The sequence below is a fragment of the Halichoerus grypus genome, chromosome 14 (assembly GCF_964656455.1).
Source record: "Halichoerus grypus chromosome 14, mHalGry1.hap1.1, whole genome shotgun sequence".
Lineage (NCBI taxonomy): Eukaryota > Metazoa > Chordata > Mammalia > Carnivora > Phocidae > Halichoerus > Halichoerus grypus.
The window spans coordinates 43,433,165-43,453,562 of NC_135725.1; the positions used below are offsets into that span (position 1 = coordinate 43,433,165).

Sequence of the window (20,398 nt, forward strand, 5' to 3'; positions counted from 1 at the left end):
AACACAGATTTCTGGGCTCCTTCCCAGACCTTATGAATGAGAATTTTTGAGAATGGAGATCTAGATTAGCTTGCTTTTTTTTCCCCCATCCAGTTCTCCAAATGATTGTAATGTGCAACTCGTTTTGAAAATCACCGGAGTAAGTTTTACCATACTCTGAAGAACTTTGCTATGGTTGGCGGGTTGTCGAATTGTGTTTTCCAAACGTTTTCAAAATCAATTTAGTGAATTTCTTTACATACTTAAAAAAAAAAAAATTCCAAAATATCAGAATGCTTTGTATGATGTAAGGGTAGGAACTTTTTGTAAAAGATGTATTTCTGTTGTTTGAATGTGTGTTTGTTTATATAAACGTTTGTGTTCTAGTTCTTTATATAAAACGTAATTTCTTACTGATTGCTTCAATCAAAGAAATGAAAGATTTGATTATAGAAAACATTGTATATATTTTGGTTGATAATGGGGAGCTATGGAAGCTTTTGAGCTAGGGAATAAATAACATCACATTTATACTGTTGAAAATTATTCAGGCAGCAATATATAAAATGGACTGAAATGAGGAAAATAGGAATGAAAGATTAATTAGAATCTCTATTACCAATTTTTAAAAATCAGACTGATTAAAATACATATGAATTCTAAAGTTATTTATATTTCTGACTAACATAATTAACATTTTTCTTTATTAGGTCAGCAAGCATATCAGGTTGATCAGGACTTTCGGTTATTTATGAATAGCAACTGTTACTTAGTTTCTATTAGCCCAAAGGTTGTGATTAAGTGATACACTTCATGGTAGGAATTCTAGGGGGAAAAAATAAAGGGAAATACCTAGAGGTGTGTTGTACACAATTCAAAAAGTGGGATTTAGTCTAAGATATTAGTTATAGACCATGAAAGGATCTGAATAGACATCTCTCCAGAGGAAATGTACAAATTACCAATAAGCACATGAACATCATTAGTCATCAGGGAAATACAAATAAAAACCACATTGAACACATGCTACAACATGGGTGAACCTTGAAGACATTATGTTAAGTGAAATAAGCCAGTCACAAAAGGACAAATGCTACATGGGTCCACTTATAGGAAGTACCTAGAGTAGTCAAACTCACAGTAGCAGAGTAGAATGGAGGTCGCAAGGGGCTAAGTAAGGGGAGAGGAGAATGTGGAATTACTTTTTAATAGGTACAGAGTTTAAGTTTCGCAACATGAAAGAGTTTCGTGAATGGATGGTGATGACGGTCGCATGACAATGTGAGTGTACCTAATGCCACTGAGCCATACACTTAGAAATGGTTAAGATGGTAAATTTTGTATTATGTGTATATACCACAACTGAAAGTTTTTGTTTTTGTTTTTGTTTTTTAATCACATTAAGATATTACTTCAGGGGCACCTGGGTGGCTCAGTCGGTTAAACGTCCAACTCTTGGTTTCAGCTCAGGTCATGATCTCAGGGCTGTGAGACTGAGCCCCATGTCAGGCTCCACCCTGGACATGGAGCCTGCTTAAGATTCTCTTCCTCCCTCTCCTTCTGCCCCTCCCCCAGCTTGTGTGCTCTCTCACTCTCTAAAAGAAAAAAAAAAAAAACATACTACTTCACATTCACGAGACTGGTGATAATCAAAAGACAGATAATAACAGATGTGGAGAACTCAGAACTTTCATCCACTGCTGGTGAAAATGTAAAATAGTTCAGCCACTTTGGAAAATAGTTTGGCATTTCTTCAAAAAATTATATATAAAGGTTAAACAGAGAGTCCATCCCTAGGCATATTATACCCAAGAGAATTGAAAACTTATGTCCACACAAAAACATGTACAGGATTGTTCATAGCAGCATCATTCATAATAGCCGGAAAGTGGAAAAACCTAAATGTCCGTCAACTGATGAATGGATAAATAAAAGATTTAATATCCATAGAATGAAATATTATTCAGTCATAAAAAGGAATGTGGTACTAACACATGCTACAAAATGGATGAATCTTAAAAATATGCTAAGTGAAAGAAGACAGACAAAAAATTATATATTGTATGACTCCATTTGTATGATGTATCCATAACAGACAAATCCATATAGACAGAAAGTAGAAGTGGTTGACAGGAGCTGGAGGAAGATGGGAATAGTGGTTAGTACTAATGAATATGATTTCTTTTTGGTGTGTGTGACAAAAATATTCTGAAACTAGATATTGGTGTTGGCTGCACAACCTGTGAATATACTAAAAACTGCAGACTAGTACACTTGAAAGGGGTGAATTTTATCTCAACAATGGAATACACTTTACCCTAAGTTCACACATAGGGGCATTGGGCACTCTGATTAAGCACACATGTTACCTGAAAACCTGACTTGATCATTTCCTAATAACATGGTCAAATGATGTGCTCTGAGACAGATTACGTACCTGCTCTGTGGCATAGTATCCTCATCTGAAAAATGGAGGCAATAATACTGCCTACTTCATAGGGTTAGGCTCTGTGAGGATTAATGAATAAATCCAAGGGAACACTTTAGCACCCGGTATAGCACATAGTAAGAGCTCAATATTAGCTAGTATTCATTTTCTTAAAAACTATTGCAGGTAATTTCAGAAGTGCTGAAAGACATAGAACACTATATGAATCCGGAAGTCATGAGGCAGAGGGCATTTACAAGTAAGGAAGGGAAAGAGGGTTTAATTCCTTGTAAGTAAAAGGGGATATTGTAGGTGGACCAAGCTTTTTAACGATCTCTCTGCTCCTCAAGCCTGCTTTCTTCTTCCTCTTAGCACCTATTACCTTTCGACATTAAATGTTTGTTGTCTCTCTCTCCCAGGAGAATGTAAACATTATCAGTGCACAACTTTAGTTTTGTTCAGTGCTCTTCCTGGCACCTAGAAAACAATGCAGGGCCCACAGGAGGTGCTCAATAGGTATCTCTGAATGTACAGAATAAAGGAATGTGGGAAGGAACCAGGGAGACTACTGTTGAGAGATTTTGGTTCTTGTTCCAATCTGGAACAGGTATGGGTTCTTATCATCACCGATTCCAGAGCGGAGGCTGGGAAGCTGGAGCCTCCCCAATTCACCACAGGCTTTGCCATGAACTGAATTGTGTCCTAAAGTTCCTATGTTGAAGCCTTAACCCCCAATATGATAGTATTTGTGGATGGGACTCATGGGAAGTAATTAGGGTTAGATGAGATCATAAGGGTGGGGCTCTCGTGATGGGATTAGTGACTTTATATGAAGAGGAAGCAAGAAGAGATGGTGGCTTTCAGCCTTGTGAAAAGACAGAAAAAGCAGCCAACTGCAAGCTAAGAAGAGAGCTCTCACCAGGAATCGAATTGGTCAACACCTTGATCTTAGACTTCCAGCCTCCAGAACTTTGAGAAATAAATGTCTGTTATGTCACCCAGTCTGTGGCATTTTGTTTTAGTAGCCTGAGCAGACTAAGACAGGTTTCCTTTTCTCCATAGAGACCCTTGAGTGTGTGTTGCATGGGGAGGTGGTGAATAATGCTTTTTAAACTCCTATACTTTCAGAGGCAGTATCAAGAAGTGATAAAACCTTTTATACTCCAGATTTTTCCAGAGGGGAATGGATATAAATACAAGGAAACTTTAGATTTTTCCGTCTTGCCTAAGATTGGCTCTGGTATCTTCCATAGTCTGTACTGTTTTTCTAGTGCTTAATAATTACAAAATGTGAAGCTGTTTTGGTGCTATACATCAGGGTATGTATAGGACAGGTTAGCATCTGGCAAACTTCAACTGCTTCATTTGGCTACTGAAAGGTTTGATTTGGAACTAGAAAACCTGGGTTCCCAGACCTGATTTTGATCCCTATTTGCTGCAGGACTGTAGACAAGTTATATAGGACAGACACTTAATTTTCCAGACCACCACTAGCAAAATTAGTAAAACCTAACCCACTGTTGTTCATATAACTCCGAATATATTAAAATATTTTTGTTGACTTTAAGGTGTAGTAGAAAAGCAAGTTGTAATAATAATTACTAAAGTCAGGGCGCCTGGCTGGCTCAGTCAGAAGGGCATGCAACTCTTGATCTCGGGGTTGTACGTTTGAGCCCCACATTGGGTGTAGAGATTACTTAAAATCTTTTGGGGCACCTGGGTGGCTTAGTTGATGAAGCGTCTGTTCAGGTCATGATCTTGGAGTCCTGGAATTGAGCCCTGTGTTGGGTTCCCTGCTCAGCGGGGAGTCTGCTTCTCCCTCTCCCTCTGCACCTCCCCCCACTTTTGCTCTCTCTCTCTCTCTTTCAAATAAAAAAATAATAATAAAATCTTTTTTAAAAACTTACTAAAGTCAGGTGGCTCAGTTGGTTGGGTATCCAACTCTTGGTTTTGGCTTGTGTCATGATCTTGGAGTCCTCAGATCGAGCCCTACGTTGGGCTCCGTGCTCAGCACAGAGTCTGCTTGTTTCCCTCTCCCTCTGCCCTCCCCCTGCTCGAGTGCTTGTGCTCTCTCACTCTCTCAAATAAATAAATAAACAAACAAATAAATAAATAAATAAAATCTTTTAAAAAATTACTGAAGTCAGTAATAGTCATTTGATAACACCTGCCAAGGGTGTGGGAACAGGCACATTCACACACCATTTTTTTAGAAGTTTATTTATTTAAGCAATCTCTACACCCAACTTGGGGCTTCAACTCACTACTCCAAGACCAAGAATCACATGCTCTACCAACTGACCCAACAAGACACCCCTTCATTCACACACTTCTGATAGAAGTGTAAATTGGTTCAGCTGCTACAGAAGGTAATTTGTCAATATTTATCAGAGTTACAGATGTACATAGTTTTTGAACTAGGAAATCCTAGGTAGACTTTCGCTTGAAGAAAGTGACATAGTAATTCACTGTAGCTTTGTTTGAAATGGCAAAAGATAGGAAGAAACATTTAGTGTCCATCTGGTAGGCTAATGATTAAATAAGTCTGGTATAGCTATACCGTGGAATATTATGTGGCTCTAAAAAAGAATGAAATACTGAAATGGAGTAATATATAAGAAGGGGAAAAAGCAAGGGGAAGAATATCATTTGTAGTATGCTACCTTTTGTATAAAGAGAGGGGAGAAATGGGCTATCTCTTTGTATTTGCATGTATATGGATAACCTATCTCTAGAAGAGCACACAGGAAATTGATGGCACCAATTGCTGGTGAGGGAGAAATGAGTGAGGGAGCATTTCAACTAGACATTACTTTGCATCTTTTGAGTTGGGAATCATTGAATGAATAACCTATTCTGAAAACAATTTTTTTTTTTAAAGATTCTATTTATTTATTTGACAGAGACACAGCGAGAGAGGGAACACAAGCAGGGGGAGTGGGAGAGGGAGAAGCAGGCTTCCCACGGAGCAGGGAGCCTGATGCGGGGCTCCATCACAGGACCCTGGGATCATCACCCAAGGCAAAGGCAGACACTTAACCACTGAGCCACCCAGGCGCCCCTGAAAACAATTTAAATGATAAATAAATTACATGGTCAACTTCATTCTGAAAAGACTTATTTCCAGAGGATCTGTGAATCAAAACTAGTGTTTTAATATATAAGCAATGTGCAAGAACAGAAAATAATATAAGTAAACTTATTGTAAATATGGAACAACTTCACACCTTCTTCCCTACAATGTTGTACTATTACTTTGGAACCCATTGTTTCTATGAGAAGATATTCTTTCAAAGTTTAAAGAAGAAATTGCCTTCTGGTTTAAAATTTTAAAAGCAACCGAAGAAAAATAGACTTAGACATTGGGAAGCACAAAGTTAGTTAGCTCCTCTTTGTTTCCAGGGTTCTCTGATTATCTCCCTCTAGCAGTTTCTTTAAGTTTATTTATTTATTTAAGTAATCTCTATACCCAACGTGGGGCTAGAACTCACGACCCTGAGATGAAGAGTCAGTCACAAGCTCTTCCAACTGAGCCAACCAGGCACCCCCTTCTAGCAATTTTTTAAGAATAAATTGCAGTACACTATTTTAAAACTAAATATTAAGTCAAATAGAGGCCCACTATTTTCAGAACATTAGACCAGAAGCTTTGATAAGAAAATCATATGTGCAAGTCCTTCAGCACTTAAAGAACTTAAACTGACATAAGAAAAGGAACTTACACAGACTTCAGGTATGAGAAGAGCTGGGTTTTTATACATAAAAAAAGAATAGGAATTTTGAAATGCATAGATAACCCTTGTGAAAGTCTCATTTTTACAAGTCAGGTGTGGTAAATTGCAACATATGGCACAGAACCACCCATCCTGGTATGTATACACCTTTATAATGTGTCTTTGCCACTCCTTTCAAGTGTGTTTGTCCACTCCTGTGAATCTGTGCTGGACTTGTGTCTTGCTTTGATCAGTAGAACGTGGCAGAAATGATGGTATGTGATTTCTGAAGCTACACCTCAGGAGGCCTTGCAGCTCCCTCTTTAACCCTCTTGAAACTTCACCCTAAGAACACATAGCCTACTGGAGGATGAGAGGCCACCTGGAAGACAAACAAGGTGCCCAGCCCACAGCCAGCACTAACTGCCATTCACCTGAGCAAGGCTCTCCCTTCCAACCCAGCTGACCCTTCAACAGGATGTTCCTCTAACACCACTAAACCCAGGTGAAACCAGCCAAGGAACAGCCCAGCCAACTCGCAGAATTGTGAACAATAATAAATCATTCTACATCATTAAGTTTTAGGGTTGTTTGTTACCAGGAAAGACTACGTCCATTAGCAAGGTACTTTCCTTTTTATCGGGCACAAACTCTACCCTGTGCCAGGCAGGCTCCTTGTTTGTTTTACACCATTGCTGGTAGCCCTACCCTGTGCCTGTTATAGTCCACCACATACACCGTAGGCACTCAATAAGTGCTTGTTAACTAGCCCCAACACACATATTAGCCTTTGGGCATATTTATATTTCTAAATGTACTAATTTACTAATTTGCAAACTGCTGAAAATCAACATAATTATCATCAACAATTTGTATTGCTCTCACATCACAAGTGAAACAATAGGACATATAATTGGGATATTGCTCCCTGGCTGTGGTGTATTATAACAACTGTCATAATAACGCTGGTAAGATTATACAGCGAGTTAGCCCTCAAAAGCGAGTTAATAAATGAACCAGTGGACTTCTGTAAATGAAACCCTAAGACCATTTTTTAAATTGCCACTAAAATTGTACTGAGTAGAGTCATAATAAACAGATCAATGAATCTTGGCAATGGACCAGACATCCTTCCACTGATAAACTAATAATCCCTTGCAACTTGTTTACATAGCTGTCTCACTTAATACCAGGATCACAAAAACTGATCCAAAATAACAAACAATAAATATGCTGCTCAGGAAGAAAAGCAAAAGCAAATGAGGAAACTAGAAAATGCCGATATAAAATCAATTATCTCAGGGATAAGGAATTTCACAGATGCTAGGTTACTTTTTCAAGTTGGCCATCATTCTGATGTCAAATCAGAAGACACTTGGCATGCTACCAAATTTTATTCCAATAATGGAACACTGATGTGCTTGACCAACAGAGGCTACCCTGCTGTAAAGTGCTAAAAACACATCAGTCTGAACTGCAAACTATCTATGCATGTATTTATTCCAAGAGGCTTTAAGATGCCTTGCTGTTCTTTTAAATCTTCAGGATCTCGGGGAAACCACACACAAGAATTTGGACAGACCTGAAAGATCCAGGGGCTTGACATTGGAACAGAGACTAAAATGGAGAGGTCCACATTCGGATTATATACTTAAGATGCTCCTAGTCAGAGGACTCCCACAGAGCACAGCTGGAGGTGAAAAAGGAGGGTCAAATCTCCCAAGTGGTTTTCCTCTGTCCCAGAGGCTCAGCTTCAGCCAGCCCATCCTAGAAAACAATTTCCAGGGAGAGTGTCACTGGCATGTGGAGAACGGAGAATGTTAAGAAACTGATTCCATTCTTAGTAAACTAGTGACTTGAAGGATGCAAGTTCTTTCAGGACTCACAGAAGTGCTCATCTGGTAGGTAAAATTTGTCTCCAGAAAACCCGTGACCAGTCACCCCTCACAGCTGACTTGAAGGTCCAAGACGGGCAAGACCTGAACCATGAAACCTCTCCAAGGCAGCTGTATGAAGACCTCAGACTTGCAGGAAAACACCTGAGTTCTGGTTCTGGTGCTTCTGTGTGTGAACCGTGACCCTGACCAGTAACCGAACCTTGCAGAGCTGGATTTCCATAATCAGTTTTTACCTCACAGCCTCCTTCCCATCACCACCGACTGGTTAAAGAAGTTACACACACACACAGTGCCTCTCCTTCCTGTCCATGGGGGAGAGTGGCAGGACACACTTGTTGAATAAATGTAGAGAGAAAGAGCCACTTAGCAATGAAAAGCAGCAAGCGGGAGTGTGGAGAAATTTGGATTAGAAAAGCTGTCCCTCTCCCTGGCTGCTTTTACTTTTCCTACATTTTTGAGTGTTAAATACTTGCGAGGCCCTTTTGGGACCTGGAAACTGCCTTTGACTCTGGAGAATGTGGTTTTATAGTCTTTTAATTTTTAATTTAAAGAGCAAATAAACTCTATGTTATAGAAGTGAAATTATCAAAGAATTGAATACTATTGAACATAAGTCATTTTTATCTACATCCCACTCCAGCCCCTGTTATTATTTTGGTACAGATTCCTGACTCTGGAGAACGACCTAGGACCTAATTGATCGAAGCTGGCTAGAATCTTTGAAGAAGTGGATATAGGATATTCTCGGTCATTTAAAAGTAGTGTCAGGGTTAGGAAGCAGGAAAGGGTTCTGGATTAAAAACCCTATTTAGTAATAGGTGGCTGGCAAATCTCTCGAGAAGAGGAAATACTCATCCAGTTAAATGGTATCATCCTCATTAACCCTATGCAAATGCCAGTAACTGGAAAATATGTTTCCCTTTCTATTTACCCAAAGTCCCAGCTCAGGCCCCTACCTTTTCCATTAAATTTTGCATCCACTTACTGGTGGATTTTAGCCTGCAGAGAAACGAACATGTTGCCTTGTACCCAGTGACAGTTAAATATTTATCAGATGAATAAATGACAAAAACCCTTCATTGGTATCAGCAAATGTAGCTTGAGATGAAACTAATAAAACATCAGATTCGGGGTTAAAAATCTTCAACAGTGCATTGAGTGCCTTAAATAGTGGAGTCTTATATCAATAGAGACATGTTTAAAATAGAGGTTACTTAATGATGCTTAGAGGAATTTGTATGTGCTTATTTTACTGTAACAGGAAAATACAATTATTCATTAAAAGTCTGCTGAGAGATTGTTGAGTATAGGGAAAGTATGCTCTCAGCCTTGCGTCCCTCAGCACTGAGCACAGTGTCTAGCATGTAATTGGCACTCAATAAATGTTGGTTGAATTATTGAGTGACCAAAGAAAAACTCCATTGAAATGAATATCTGGGACCAACTGAGAGAAGTTTTAAAATATGTGGAATAAAGACTATTTCAGTATTTCAGAGCTAAAATATTTTCTGTAATGGTATAAATTAATTTGGGAAGCATGGTCAGTGTCTGAGAAGAAAACAATTAAAAGTAATTGTTATTTTAATTCTCTTTTGGTTGAAATACTCTTTAAAACACCAATAAATTACCATTTTATGATTGTGATAGAATTTGGAGAAGAATAAGGAGGAGTGATAAAAATAAATTATGTATATATATATATATTTTTTTGCAAAGTCGGTTACTTAAAAATTAAAACTCAGTTTTGCGTTAGAATGTTATTTAAGTGTTTTAAAATCCCCATTGTCTGCCTTTCTTTTTTAGTGCAAGAATAACTGAACTGAAGAGATTTTTTAGTAGGATTTGGTGTCATCATCATCATCTGAATCCCTTTGGGAGAAAAGTCCACAAAATTAAATTAGGTGTTCTCTGGCTTTGACTCTTAAGCTACAGAGAAATAAAATTTAGAGACTATTATGTACTTTTTCAGAAAATGTAATTAAATTATTTCCTCCTTTCCTTTACATTTAGGAACTCCAGCATTATGGCATCAGTGAAATATCTTGGTATGAGAACAGTTTAAATATTTTCTTATATTAACAAATCAGTGCTCAGAATTAAAAATAGTATCTGTTCTCAGTTTTCAAGTTATAAAGCACTGAATGCCGATTAAATCCTATTTCTGTGATGAACACAGGGATACTTGAGCCAAGGTCCATCCCTACTGGAGCCTCTTTGTTTCATGGGGGGGGTGGGGAAAGACACACAAAAGTTGTCATTAAAACCTCACAGTATAGGGCCACGTGGGTGGCTCAGTAGGTTAAGTGTCTGATTCTTGGTTTTGGCTCAGGTCGTGATCTCAGGGTCCTGATCTCAGGGTCACGATGTCGATTCCCGCATCAGGCTCTGTGCTTGGTGCAGAGTCAGCTTGAGATTCTCTCCCTCTCCCTTCCCTTCTGCCTCTCCCCCTACTTGCTCTCTCTCTCTCTCAAATAAATAAATAAATAAAATCTTAAAAAAAAAAAACCTCACAGTACAAGTCAGTTACTGATGTAAGTAAATAGAGGCTCCTTGCTATCCTAGAAAGAGAGGTGGCCCAGACACAATTTGCATTCAAATTCAGATTCTTCTACCAACCAGCTACGTAACCTTGAGAAAGTTTATGTAACCTATGCAATGCAGGGCTCTCCTCAGGAAAATGGCTTTAAGAACACTGGCTTCTTTTTTTTTTTTTTTAAGATTTTATTTATTTATTTGACACAGAGAGAGACAGTGAGAGAGGGAACACAAGCAGGGGGAGTGGCGGGGGGAGAAGCAGGCTCCCCACTGAGCAGGGAGCCCGACGTGGGGCTCGATCTCAGGACCCTGGGATCATGACCTGAGCCAAAGGCAGACGCTAACCAACTGAGCCACCCAGGCACCCTAAGAACACTGGCTTCTTGAGACTGAAATTACTACATTAACTAACAAAGGAAAAGGGTCTAAAAAGGCTAGCAGATGCTCATGAGTGCTGTATTCTAAGAGTCATGCTATTGATATTTCACATACTATTCAATATCCATTTTCAGAGGAAGAAATCAAGGCTTAGAGAAGTTGGCTATTGCTTGGAGGTCACACAGTTATTAAGTGGCCTGGGTGGGGCTCTTCTAGATCTGTCTGACTCGAGTATGTCCTTAACCACCACAGTTTACTGCCAACAGTTTCCCATCAAGTAAGAGAAGTAAGGAGCACACAAATAATAACTCACCATAAAATACAGTAAATGCAATAAAAGAAGTCAACAAAGGGAAATGGGAGGCTGGAGGTATTATTTCCAGCTAGTGGATCTTCAGGACAAGGCTCCTGATAAGAGCTGAGTTCAAACAGGGAAAACCAAAAGATGTGGTGGATTTTGGGAGTCTGAAAAAGTACTTGATGTGCTTGGCAGTCTGGGAGAAAGCCTGCACATTGCCATTCTCAATGGACCTCGTGCCAAATTTCCATCCCTATGGTGTAAAAAACCCTGTTCGAATCAATAACTCAACTTCCAAATTCTGAAGAAAGATTCACAAACTATTTTTCAAGATTTCTTTTCCCCAACATGCCAGGGGATTGGGTACATTCTCAGGAGTAGCAGAGGTTTACCGTAGCATTAACCCTAAAAGTAGTAATTTTTCTTCACTCCTGATTTGGGATAACTCCAGGTTGACTCCTACTTACAGGGCCAGCCCAGCAAAGCCCCCGTGATTCCCTTTCAATTTTTGGTCCTGCAATTGATTCGCTTAGGCCTTCTTTCTGCTACACTGCTTAGCCTGATAATGCCCAATATTGGCTCCAGGTGTTAACTTATCAGTAAGTTGTGGCGTTCCAAGTCAAGCAAGTAATGAAAAATGATTTGCCATCAAGGACCATACATACCTTCTCAAAGTGTATCATGTAAGCAGCTATCTGCCCATTAATAATATGACCAGCCCTGATAATAAAAGACATAGATTCTACCCTCCCTGAGCAATACAGTTAATCTATGCAACATTTGTTAAAGCTGGTTGGTTTTTTGTTTTGGGGGTTTTTTTTCCAAGTAGTCTGTAGCAGATTCTGACATCTAACTCTTTCTTTTGGAAGGACAAACCCAGGATTGTATAATCTCAAGAATGGGACCACGTTGACATGCACTTTTTACTCCATTATCCATTATTGAGAGCAGGGACCCTGTTTATTGTTCTAATGTTTTTATGCCCAGGATGACTGAGACATAGTAGGCACTTAATGTATGTTGCATGAATCTGCTTAGCCAAATATTCTTAGACCTATAGACCTTTGTGCTTTTACTCTGTATGCAATGACAAAAATGAGAAAGTCCTGATACCCCTTCCATGTACTTTATCCACCTAGGTGTGTTTAGCTACAGGCAGTTAAGAAACCAGTTACGTAAGATCGTATCTCAATTATTTATGTTTAACTATAGGAGATTGATAAATCAGATACATACAGCTATGTATACTGTTATATGTAAGAGGAAGGGGACACTATAGATAAAATACTCTGAGAATTCTCAAACCACTTTGTTTTCCCATTCTTTCTCCACATATATTTTTTATTCACTATTTGGTCTGTTTGGAGAAAGCGATCTTAATGGTATTACATACTAATTTTTTCTTAGCGTGGAAGCTTTTTGACGGAGGCAATTGAGGCTTACTGTCTGTGGCAGAGACGGCACAATGTCTTCTTCCATGATGCAGAGTTGTCCCTGGACAACTGGCTGCCAGGTCAGGGACCACATAGATTTCCCAGGTTCTTGAGTCTAGGTGAAAATGCGATTCCACCCAAGACATTTAAGAAGTGCGTGTGTGTAGTGTTGTGTTCTCCATCCTCTCTTGCCCCATCAGTGGGCTGAATACACATAAATCTGAAGCCCTAGGAGATAGGAGAGCCACAAAATGGAAGGACCTTTGTCTCAGGGTTTCCATGTAGAGGAAAAGCCAGCTGTCAACCCATGGTGTTATGTGAGCAAGGCATATATTTTGATTATCTGCATCCACTGAGTTTGTCTGCTACAGCAGTGAGCATGAATCGTGTGTGGTCTTTTTCTTCCACCCACTTTCTCGTGAAGGTGGAGGGTAGTGGTTCTGATACTTTATCTAAGGCATATCATTCCTAGCTCCAAGACTGAAAATGGAATATGGAATTAGGGGAGTGTTAGATGGTCTGTGTTCAGGTCCCAGGAGACAAGTAAGAGGACAGGCCTAAATGGTGACAAGATATGCTGGCAGCTAAGGTTGAGGGAGGGAGCCATGAGGCTCAAGGGAAGGAGATTGCTGGGGTGTGGGACAAAAAGGGAGGAGATGAAGTTGTCTATGAGAGAAGCTGAAAGATTGCACCATGATTAATCCAGTATATTTTTAGATTCCAATTCTTAGTGGGGAGGGTTCCAAATTGAAGGAACAGAGTAAAGGCAAGGCTTCAGAATGGCAGGCTGGGAGAGAATGAGCCTTCCTAGTATGGAGGAAGGGTGTACTCAAGGCTGTCCAAATGGGTCCAGCCAGAGAAAAGCAGGAAATGGGGCTAGTGGGACATCCACCTGACAGCCAGCTAGGATATAGAATCCTAGAGACCCAGAGGGTATGGAGAGAGTCCGGATAACTGAGAGCCCTGATCAGAAAAGGCCAGGCAGATATGGCGTATCTTTTTGTGATGGTTTTTAGGAATCTGTCATCTGATAAGGCATGGAAGCACCAGCTGCTGGCTTCAGCCCTTGGAAACCATCAATAGAAAATGATTTCTACGTGCCCCTGGAGTGAGATCCACAGACATGAAGTTTGGCAGACTTTTACTGGCTTCTAGGAAGCGAAAGGTAGCTTTCTTCTGGGTACTTATGGCAAATACGTGAGTTGGCCCTAGAACCCTGGGCAGGAGCTGACACACATTCCCTGCCTCTGGGTGGGGGAGGGGCAGAGGGAGAGAGAGAGAATCTTAAGCAGGCAGAGCCCAACACAGGGCTTGATCTCACAATCCCGAGATCATGACCTGAGCCGAAATCAAGAGTTGGATGCTTCAACCGACTGAGCCACCCAGGCGCCCCACACATAACATGTTTTAAAAGTGTTTTTACTTGTTGTCAAAAACTATCTGGCACCACAGCCCTTGAATTGCTTTATGCCAATTCTATCTGTGAGCTCTGTCCCAGCAGTGGAAGTTTGATTCACAAAGGACCTCTGCAGTTGGGTTCTGGGAACATCTTCCATGTGCTTTTTGTTAAATAATATGTCAGAATATCAAGAGAACTGAGTTACAATGCTCAGCATTGGAATGCTGAATCTTTAGCTACATATGCCTCCCAGCTACAATTTCATGTTTTTTTGCAAGACTAATCCAGGCATTACATTATTGTCAGTGCCTCCCAAAATATTCCTTGCCAATTATTCTGCTTGTTTTCAAAGGTTCTCTTAGTACAGGTATTTCCTGTTTTATTTCAAAATTAATGATAAATGATAGGCTTTTGAAGGTTTAGAGAATAAATTGTGGTCCAAGAAACTTTTTTTTTTTTATTGGATAGGCATTACCTAAACTGTTCCAACAGTTTTCCTCCTCTCAAGTTGAAAAGGTAATTATTTTTTTCCATAGTCATACTTTCTTGAGGACTTAAAGAATATATTTTGAGAAGTTCATTTGCAGAATATATTTTCAAAATGAAAACATCACGATTATTCTTTCACAATGAGTAAAGGTTTCGCTTTTACATTTATTTAGTTCTGAAGCATTGTCTCTATAATAGCAAACATCCTAGTATTTAATCATTTTAATATGGGTTACTGTTCTTTTTTTTTTTTTTAATTGCCCAAAGACTTAAAAGAAGAGAAATGTTTTTGAATGAACAAGTACCCATTTTAGGAAGGATCAGTCAATTTTTTCAACAGCAACATTGTTAGTGATGGGATGGTCTGCAGAACACTGGTTTCCTTTAATTCTTTCCTTTAAGGAAATGATAGTACTTCAAGAAGTCATAAGATCAATTAAATAGTCCAGTTTCCCATGTTAAAGGCTACCCATGCAAAAGCTGAAGGGCAAAGAATGTTCTTGGGATTTAGCATTATGAAAAAGACACATGCAATTGAAGTGCAAAAATTATAGTTTTATTCTTTGCCAGGGTAAAGCATAATCAAGACTTTTTCCTTTGAGTCCTAAAGATATTCTACCTTATCCCTAAAAGAGTGCCTGGAACTCTCTGTCTTCCAAAGCTCTGTGCCTGGCTGCGGCCTCCTCTGACTCAGTACAATATGCTCACGATCAGGATGCTCTTTCTGGCCGTGACTGAATGTGACTGGCACCACACTCAATTCCTGCAAACCTGGGCAGAGAACCAAAAAATCACACCTGGCACTCTGGTCCTATCCAGGGAGGATGAAAACAGGGCATGTCGAACTTTGACTGCCAACACAACCAAGGCTGCCTGGCCCTCCGCACGCCTTTGTTCTGGTCCTTAAAGAATACAGAGACCCAAGGTCACACCCAAACTTGACAGAGATCCTCTCTTTTCCTCCTGACCACTGCTACTGCCTCTGAAATTGGAAAGGTAACCTTATGCTAGTAGTACTTTTTTAGACCACTCGTTCTATGTTAGAACTGGAAAAAAAAAAAGTTTGTGTGTGTGTGTGTGTGTGTGTGTGTGTGTGTTTGGGTATCCACATGCACATACACATTTATACACATAGACATATATTCCAAAAATAAACTTTTAAAAATTAAAAGTATTATTTTCAGGATTTCATTGTGATGTTCTGTTCCTTTGGGCAACAATTAGGTATTTTCATACATTGATGATATTGATGTCCTTACTTTATTGAAGTTATTGAATTGCCTGTCACCACCACCTGGTGGGTTGGCAGTTAGGTTTATGTGCTGAGAAGTAGGAGGAAAAGAAGTAATGATTAAAAAGACATTTGAGTGCTACTCATGCCTCTGGCTGGTTTACTTTGGACGTCATAACCCCCCCCCTTTTTTTTTTTTAAGGATCTAATATTTGGGAGTATGCTTGAGAAAACAGAGCTTCAGGAAAAGCTGAGGATGACCTCTCTTTGGCTGACTCACTCTGACTTTAAAGCAATATGTCTTTACAGAACATGGTGAGAGTTCAAAATCTGCTTTTGTTTTTCCCATATTTCTTAGTACAGAAGAAAAGCAATACTGTAACCCATGCATTTGTTTAATTCCTCCCTTTATTGCAATGCAATAAGCACTGTACCCTCTTGTCATAAAAGAAAGTGTGATAAATCACATCGTGCCTTCCTTATGATCCATCTTGGTGTTCCTCCAGCCCAGCAAGCTGCAGAAGTAGTTAAGGCTATCAGGCAGACCATCTCCACGAGCACAGTTTTCAGAAACAGGATAGGAACATAGAATATTCTGTGGTGGCAGGACCACATCACAGGAAGAACACAGTCTTGGATTGGAAATCTAGACAAGGTATTTGACTTTTCAGAGTGTCAGTTGCTCCCAGGAAAATAGTGATAATGCCTGCCTTATGCTGTCTTCATTATGATTAAATAAAATTATGACTATAAGACTACTCACATTGTACTTGGCACATAGTGGGCACTCGGGAACTTTTCACAGGTACATGGGTTTAATGAGCAAATCAGTCCTCTCTCTTCTCAGGCCGTTTCCAAAGTGCAATTAGATCAGGAAGAGGAAGTGGGACACAACGAAATTTGCAGTTTGATGCTGTTATATTACCTTGGTACTTAATGCAGGGCTTCCTTGCTACTTTCCAGACCCCCAGTCTTGAAACATTCCAAATTTTCAACATTCTGCTTTCCATTTTTTTACCCTGCAAATCATGACCTTGGTCCCACAAGGCCCTGTGGTTCTACTTTTCCTGTTTGTCTCCCGCGCTTCTCTGCTGTTGTAGCAGGAAGACCAAACAGCTCCCTGAATCGGATTACCTGCTCCGTGGCCACTGTACCTGTTCTCCAAACTGGCTGAACATTGGGAACACCTGGAAAGCTGTTTGTACGACAGGTATGTGCTGATTCGGAGTCCGTAGCACACGGGAATTGTGCATGGTGATCTGTCATACACGTAGATGCACTAAATCCTCTTCAACTCAAAGATAGAAGGAATACTCATTTTTCCTTTGTTGCACTTTTTAAGTCTTCTGAGAACCCTGTTTTCTCCCACTTCGCTCTAAGTCACTGTGTATAATCTTAGTCTTCTTGGTCTGGTGACAAACTAACCCCTTCGGCATTTCCCTGGAGCCTCCAGTTTGCCAAATCCTACCATTCTCAAAAAAAACTGCCTCTAGCTCTCACGTTCCTCTCTTTCCTCCCGCTTCTCTAATCTTGAAGGAACTCTTCATTCTCCCCTCCCCTGGATTCCCTTCAGCTTTCCTTCTTCACCAGAAGGCCCCTGGGGATTCTTATCCCTGAACTATCCTCAGTGCCTGCCATCACCCCTGCCTTGTCATTCCTGCTGGCCTTGCTGGCTAGAGTAACATCTGATTAGCCTCCAACTGCATGCAAAACCTAGCAGGAGCTGCTTGCCTGCCTGGGCCCCAGCCCTGGCCTGATCTTTCCCCCTCTTGGCAGGACTTGCCCCCAGGGTGTGGTGACAGAGGGCTCTGCTGCTGTCGTGTCCGCTGCTGCTCGCCGAGGCCTGCCAGGGTTGCCGTAGGATCTGGCTGCTAAGTTCCAGGCCCTGCGAAGTCTGTCAAAGCCCTTTGGGCCTCTGGACCCAGGCTAGAGCTAGCCCGTCCGCCAAGTGTGGTTCTGTGCAACTGAGGTGAGGCTCCCTACAGCCCAGGACATAGGGCTGAGGCAAGGCTTTCGGCCGTGACTTACCAGAGCTGTCAGAGCTTGAGGGAGATGCATCGGGATGAGGGGGGTCAGGGAGGAAGGGTGGCATGGGGGTTACCACCTCCTTTCTTATGACTGGAGTGTCACCTCCATGAGAACATCTCCACGCTTCCAGGCCTGTGTTGTCAGCAAACTGAAGCTGCCGTCTCTCCTGCTTATGGGACACCTACCCCCAATCCCCACCCCACTTCTGGTATCTTACTTTAAAATAAAGCTCATCATCTCTTCTCCCAAACCTCCCCTCTACTCCACATTTCCTTATGTTAGTGACTTTTTTCTTTCTTTGCACCCAGACTTGAAAATCTGGACTCGGATTGGCTTTCTCTTCTCCTCTTTATCTACCAGTCTATGACCAGTTCCTTTTAAGGCCTCATTTGAAATGTCTCTCTTCCTTTGCATTGATTTATGGGCAGTAAGCCACAAGAAAACAATAATATCAATATTAATTTGTTATAATTAATAATATAATTAATAATACATATTAATATTAACTAATTAATATTTTTAAAAGATTTTATTTTTATGTAATCTCCACACTCAATGTGGGGCTTGAACTTATAACCCCCAAATCAAGAGTTGCATGTCTACCCACTGAGCCAGCCAGGTGCCCTGCTAATTGTTAGTATTAATATATATAATACCTACCTACCTACATATATAATATCATCATACTAGGTTCTGAAAATTCTACTTACTCAAGTCAACCTAAAATGTCAATGAATTCTCATTGCTTAAAAACCTAGAACCTCTTGATTTCCTTGATTTCATATTCAAAACTCATAATTCAGTCCTTCCTTGATAACATCTCCATGATCCCTGAACTTAAACCAATACCATGTTACTTGGAGGAGAATTGTTGCTTCCACAGATCAGATTTCTTTATTCTTCATTTATTCAACAAATGTTGACTGAGCTCTTTGGATAGTTCATTCTGTGGGCACCATTCACTAGACACACTGCAAACAATTCCACTTTCTGACTTTGTTCAGATCTCCACCCCCCCACCCCGCCCCAATTGACCTGCCCTCCCCACCTGGTTTTCATCTCAGGCTTAGGTCAAGCCTCATCTCCTTTTCCAAAGCTTTGTGGGCTGCTCCAGGTCTCTGGCTTCCCCATGTTTTTAGACTTTTATACTCTCCAATATTTGTGTTACTCCTTGTTACCTACCATCTATTCTCCTTTATTTTGTCTCTTTATTCAAGTAGACTTTATATCAATATCTTTTTTACTTATGTGTCTCTCTCATAGGACAAGACGTTCCTTTGGGTCAGTAGTTCTCAAATTTTGGTCCCTGATCAGCAGCATCAATATCACCTAGGAATTTGTTAGAGATGCAAATATTCAGGCCTGTTCCCAGACCTACTGAGACAAAATTCTGGAAAACCACAACTCCAGGTTATGGATTTGAGGATGAGATAGGTTTGATTTGCCTCTTTATTCCCCAAGTATACTGCAAGATATTTGGAATCCTTTTCTTTCTGAGGGTATATTTGAAAACCTTTGGAAAACTCGAAACTTTCCTTGCATACATATGTAATGGTTTATTTTTACCTTTTTCAAAAATTACTTGAACCAACTTTAAAAAGATGATAAAATGGAAAAGAGGAACAAAGGAAAGGAAGAGGCAAATATGCTAACCACAAGAGTTGCTATTATTCTCATAGCATCTCAGAGCTTGCTGGCAACAAGATAAAAAAGGGAAGTATAATATCTTCTTGTTTCATTTATACCAGAGGAGGTCAAAACTCTATTTCTATAACTAAATTAAAAAAAAAAATTCCATATGGAAGCTTCTAGAGGGGTCAGTTAGAGAATTAAAGGATAAAATCCAGAAGTTTTATGACCTAGGCAGCAATGGTTTTCACATGACTGGTTTATGTTTATTACCACCCTTATACAAATTGTGCCAGTGCTTAGCATATAAGAAAGAGGAGCTATAACTAAACCTGTGACGAGAACTCAGTCTGCCATTCTCATAATTTTGTGGCTTGAAGGGAAGAGTGAGTTTTCCCCAGATGACCACCAAGAAAATAATGTGGAGTGTTGTCTTGAAATGTGGCCCATATCCAATGGGCCCTGTTGGAGACAGGAAGGGTGAGATGAGGAGGCACTCAGCTGTTATCGATGGAAAGAATAAACATCTAAAGGAGGGTAGCCCTGTGAGAGTTCCCAGGCCCTGTCTGACCAGCCCTAAGGTCACCTGAAGAAGGTGAGTTTGGACTGAAGCACAGGGTTTCATATCAAGTGAGGACTGGGGCCAAATGCATGGGACTGGAACAGGGAGACAGAACACTGAGGAGATTAGACAAATCCTTCCCAAGTACTTCTACCATGGGGAACATTTTATAAGAAGACAAGGGCTTTTACCATGGAGATAGGTTGCTCTTTTTGGTGCTTGCTAATAAGGACATAATAAGGTCTTTTTAAAATTAAAAACTTAAACCAATACCATTACATAAATTCAGAGCTGATTTTAGATAGGACTGAAACACAAGAAAATGTATCTTTCCAAGTCCCTATTGACTCTGGGTATGGCCCTCTGTATTCACAATCTAGATCCTGTTCTCTCCAGTT

General features: G+C 40.2%; 1 protein-coding gene across 8 annotated transcripts in view; it reads left to right on the plus strand.

The window, feature by feature from the left end:
- LOC144379985 (uncharacterized) overlaps positions 1-20,398 on the plus strand; it is a 200,573-nt gene that overhangs the window by 11,936 nt on the left and 168,239 nt on the right. For 3 of the 8 annotated variants that reach the window (XM_078061255.1, XM_078061254.1, XM_078061253.1), the window contains 2 exons: positions 15,984-16,096; positions 16,882-16,991. The exons of 2 other annotated variants lie outside the window; for them this stretch is intronic. In XM_078061255.1, the coding sequence (XP_077917381.1) occupies positions 16,002-16,096; positions 16,882-16,991 (205 nt within the window). In that variant the 5' untranslated portion in view covers positions 15,984-16,001. Of the gene's footprint in view, positions 1-15,983; positions 16,097-16,828; positions 16,992-17,557; positions 17,751-17,939; positions 18,060-20,398 lie in introns of those variants that run through there. 3 more of the 8 variants (XR_013443613.1, XR_013443612.1, XM_078061256.1) reach the window with 3 other exon arrangements.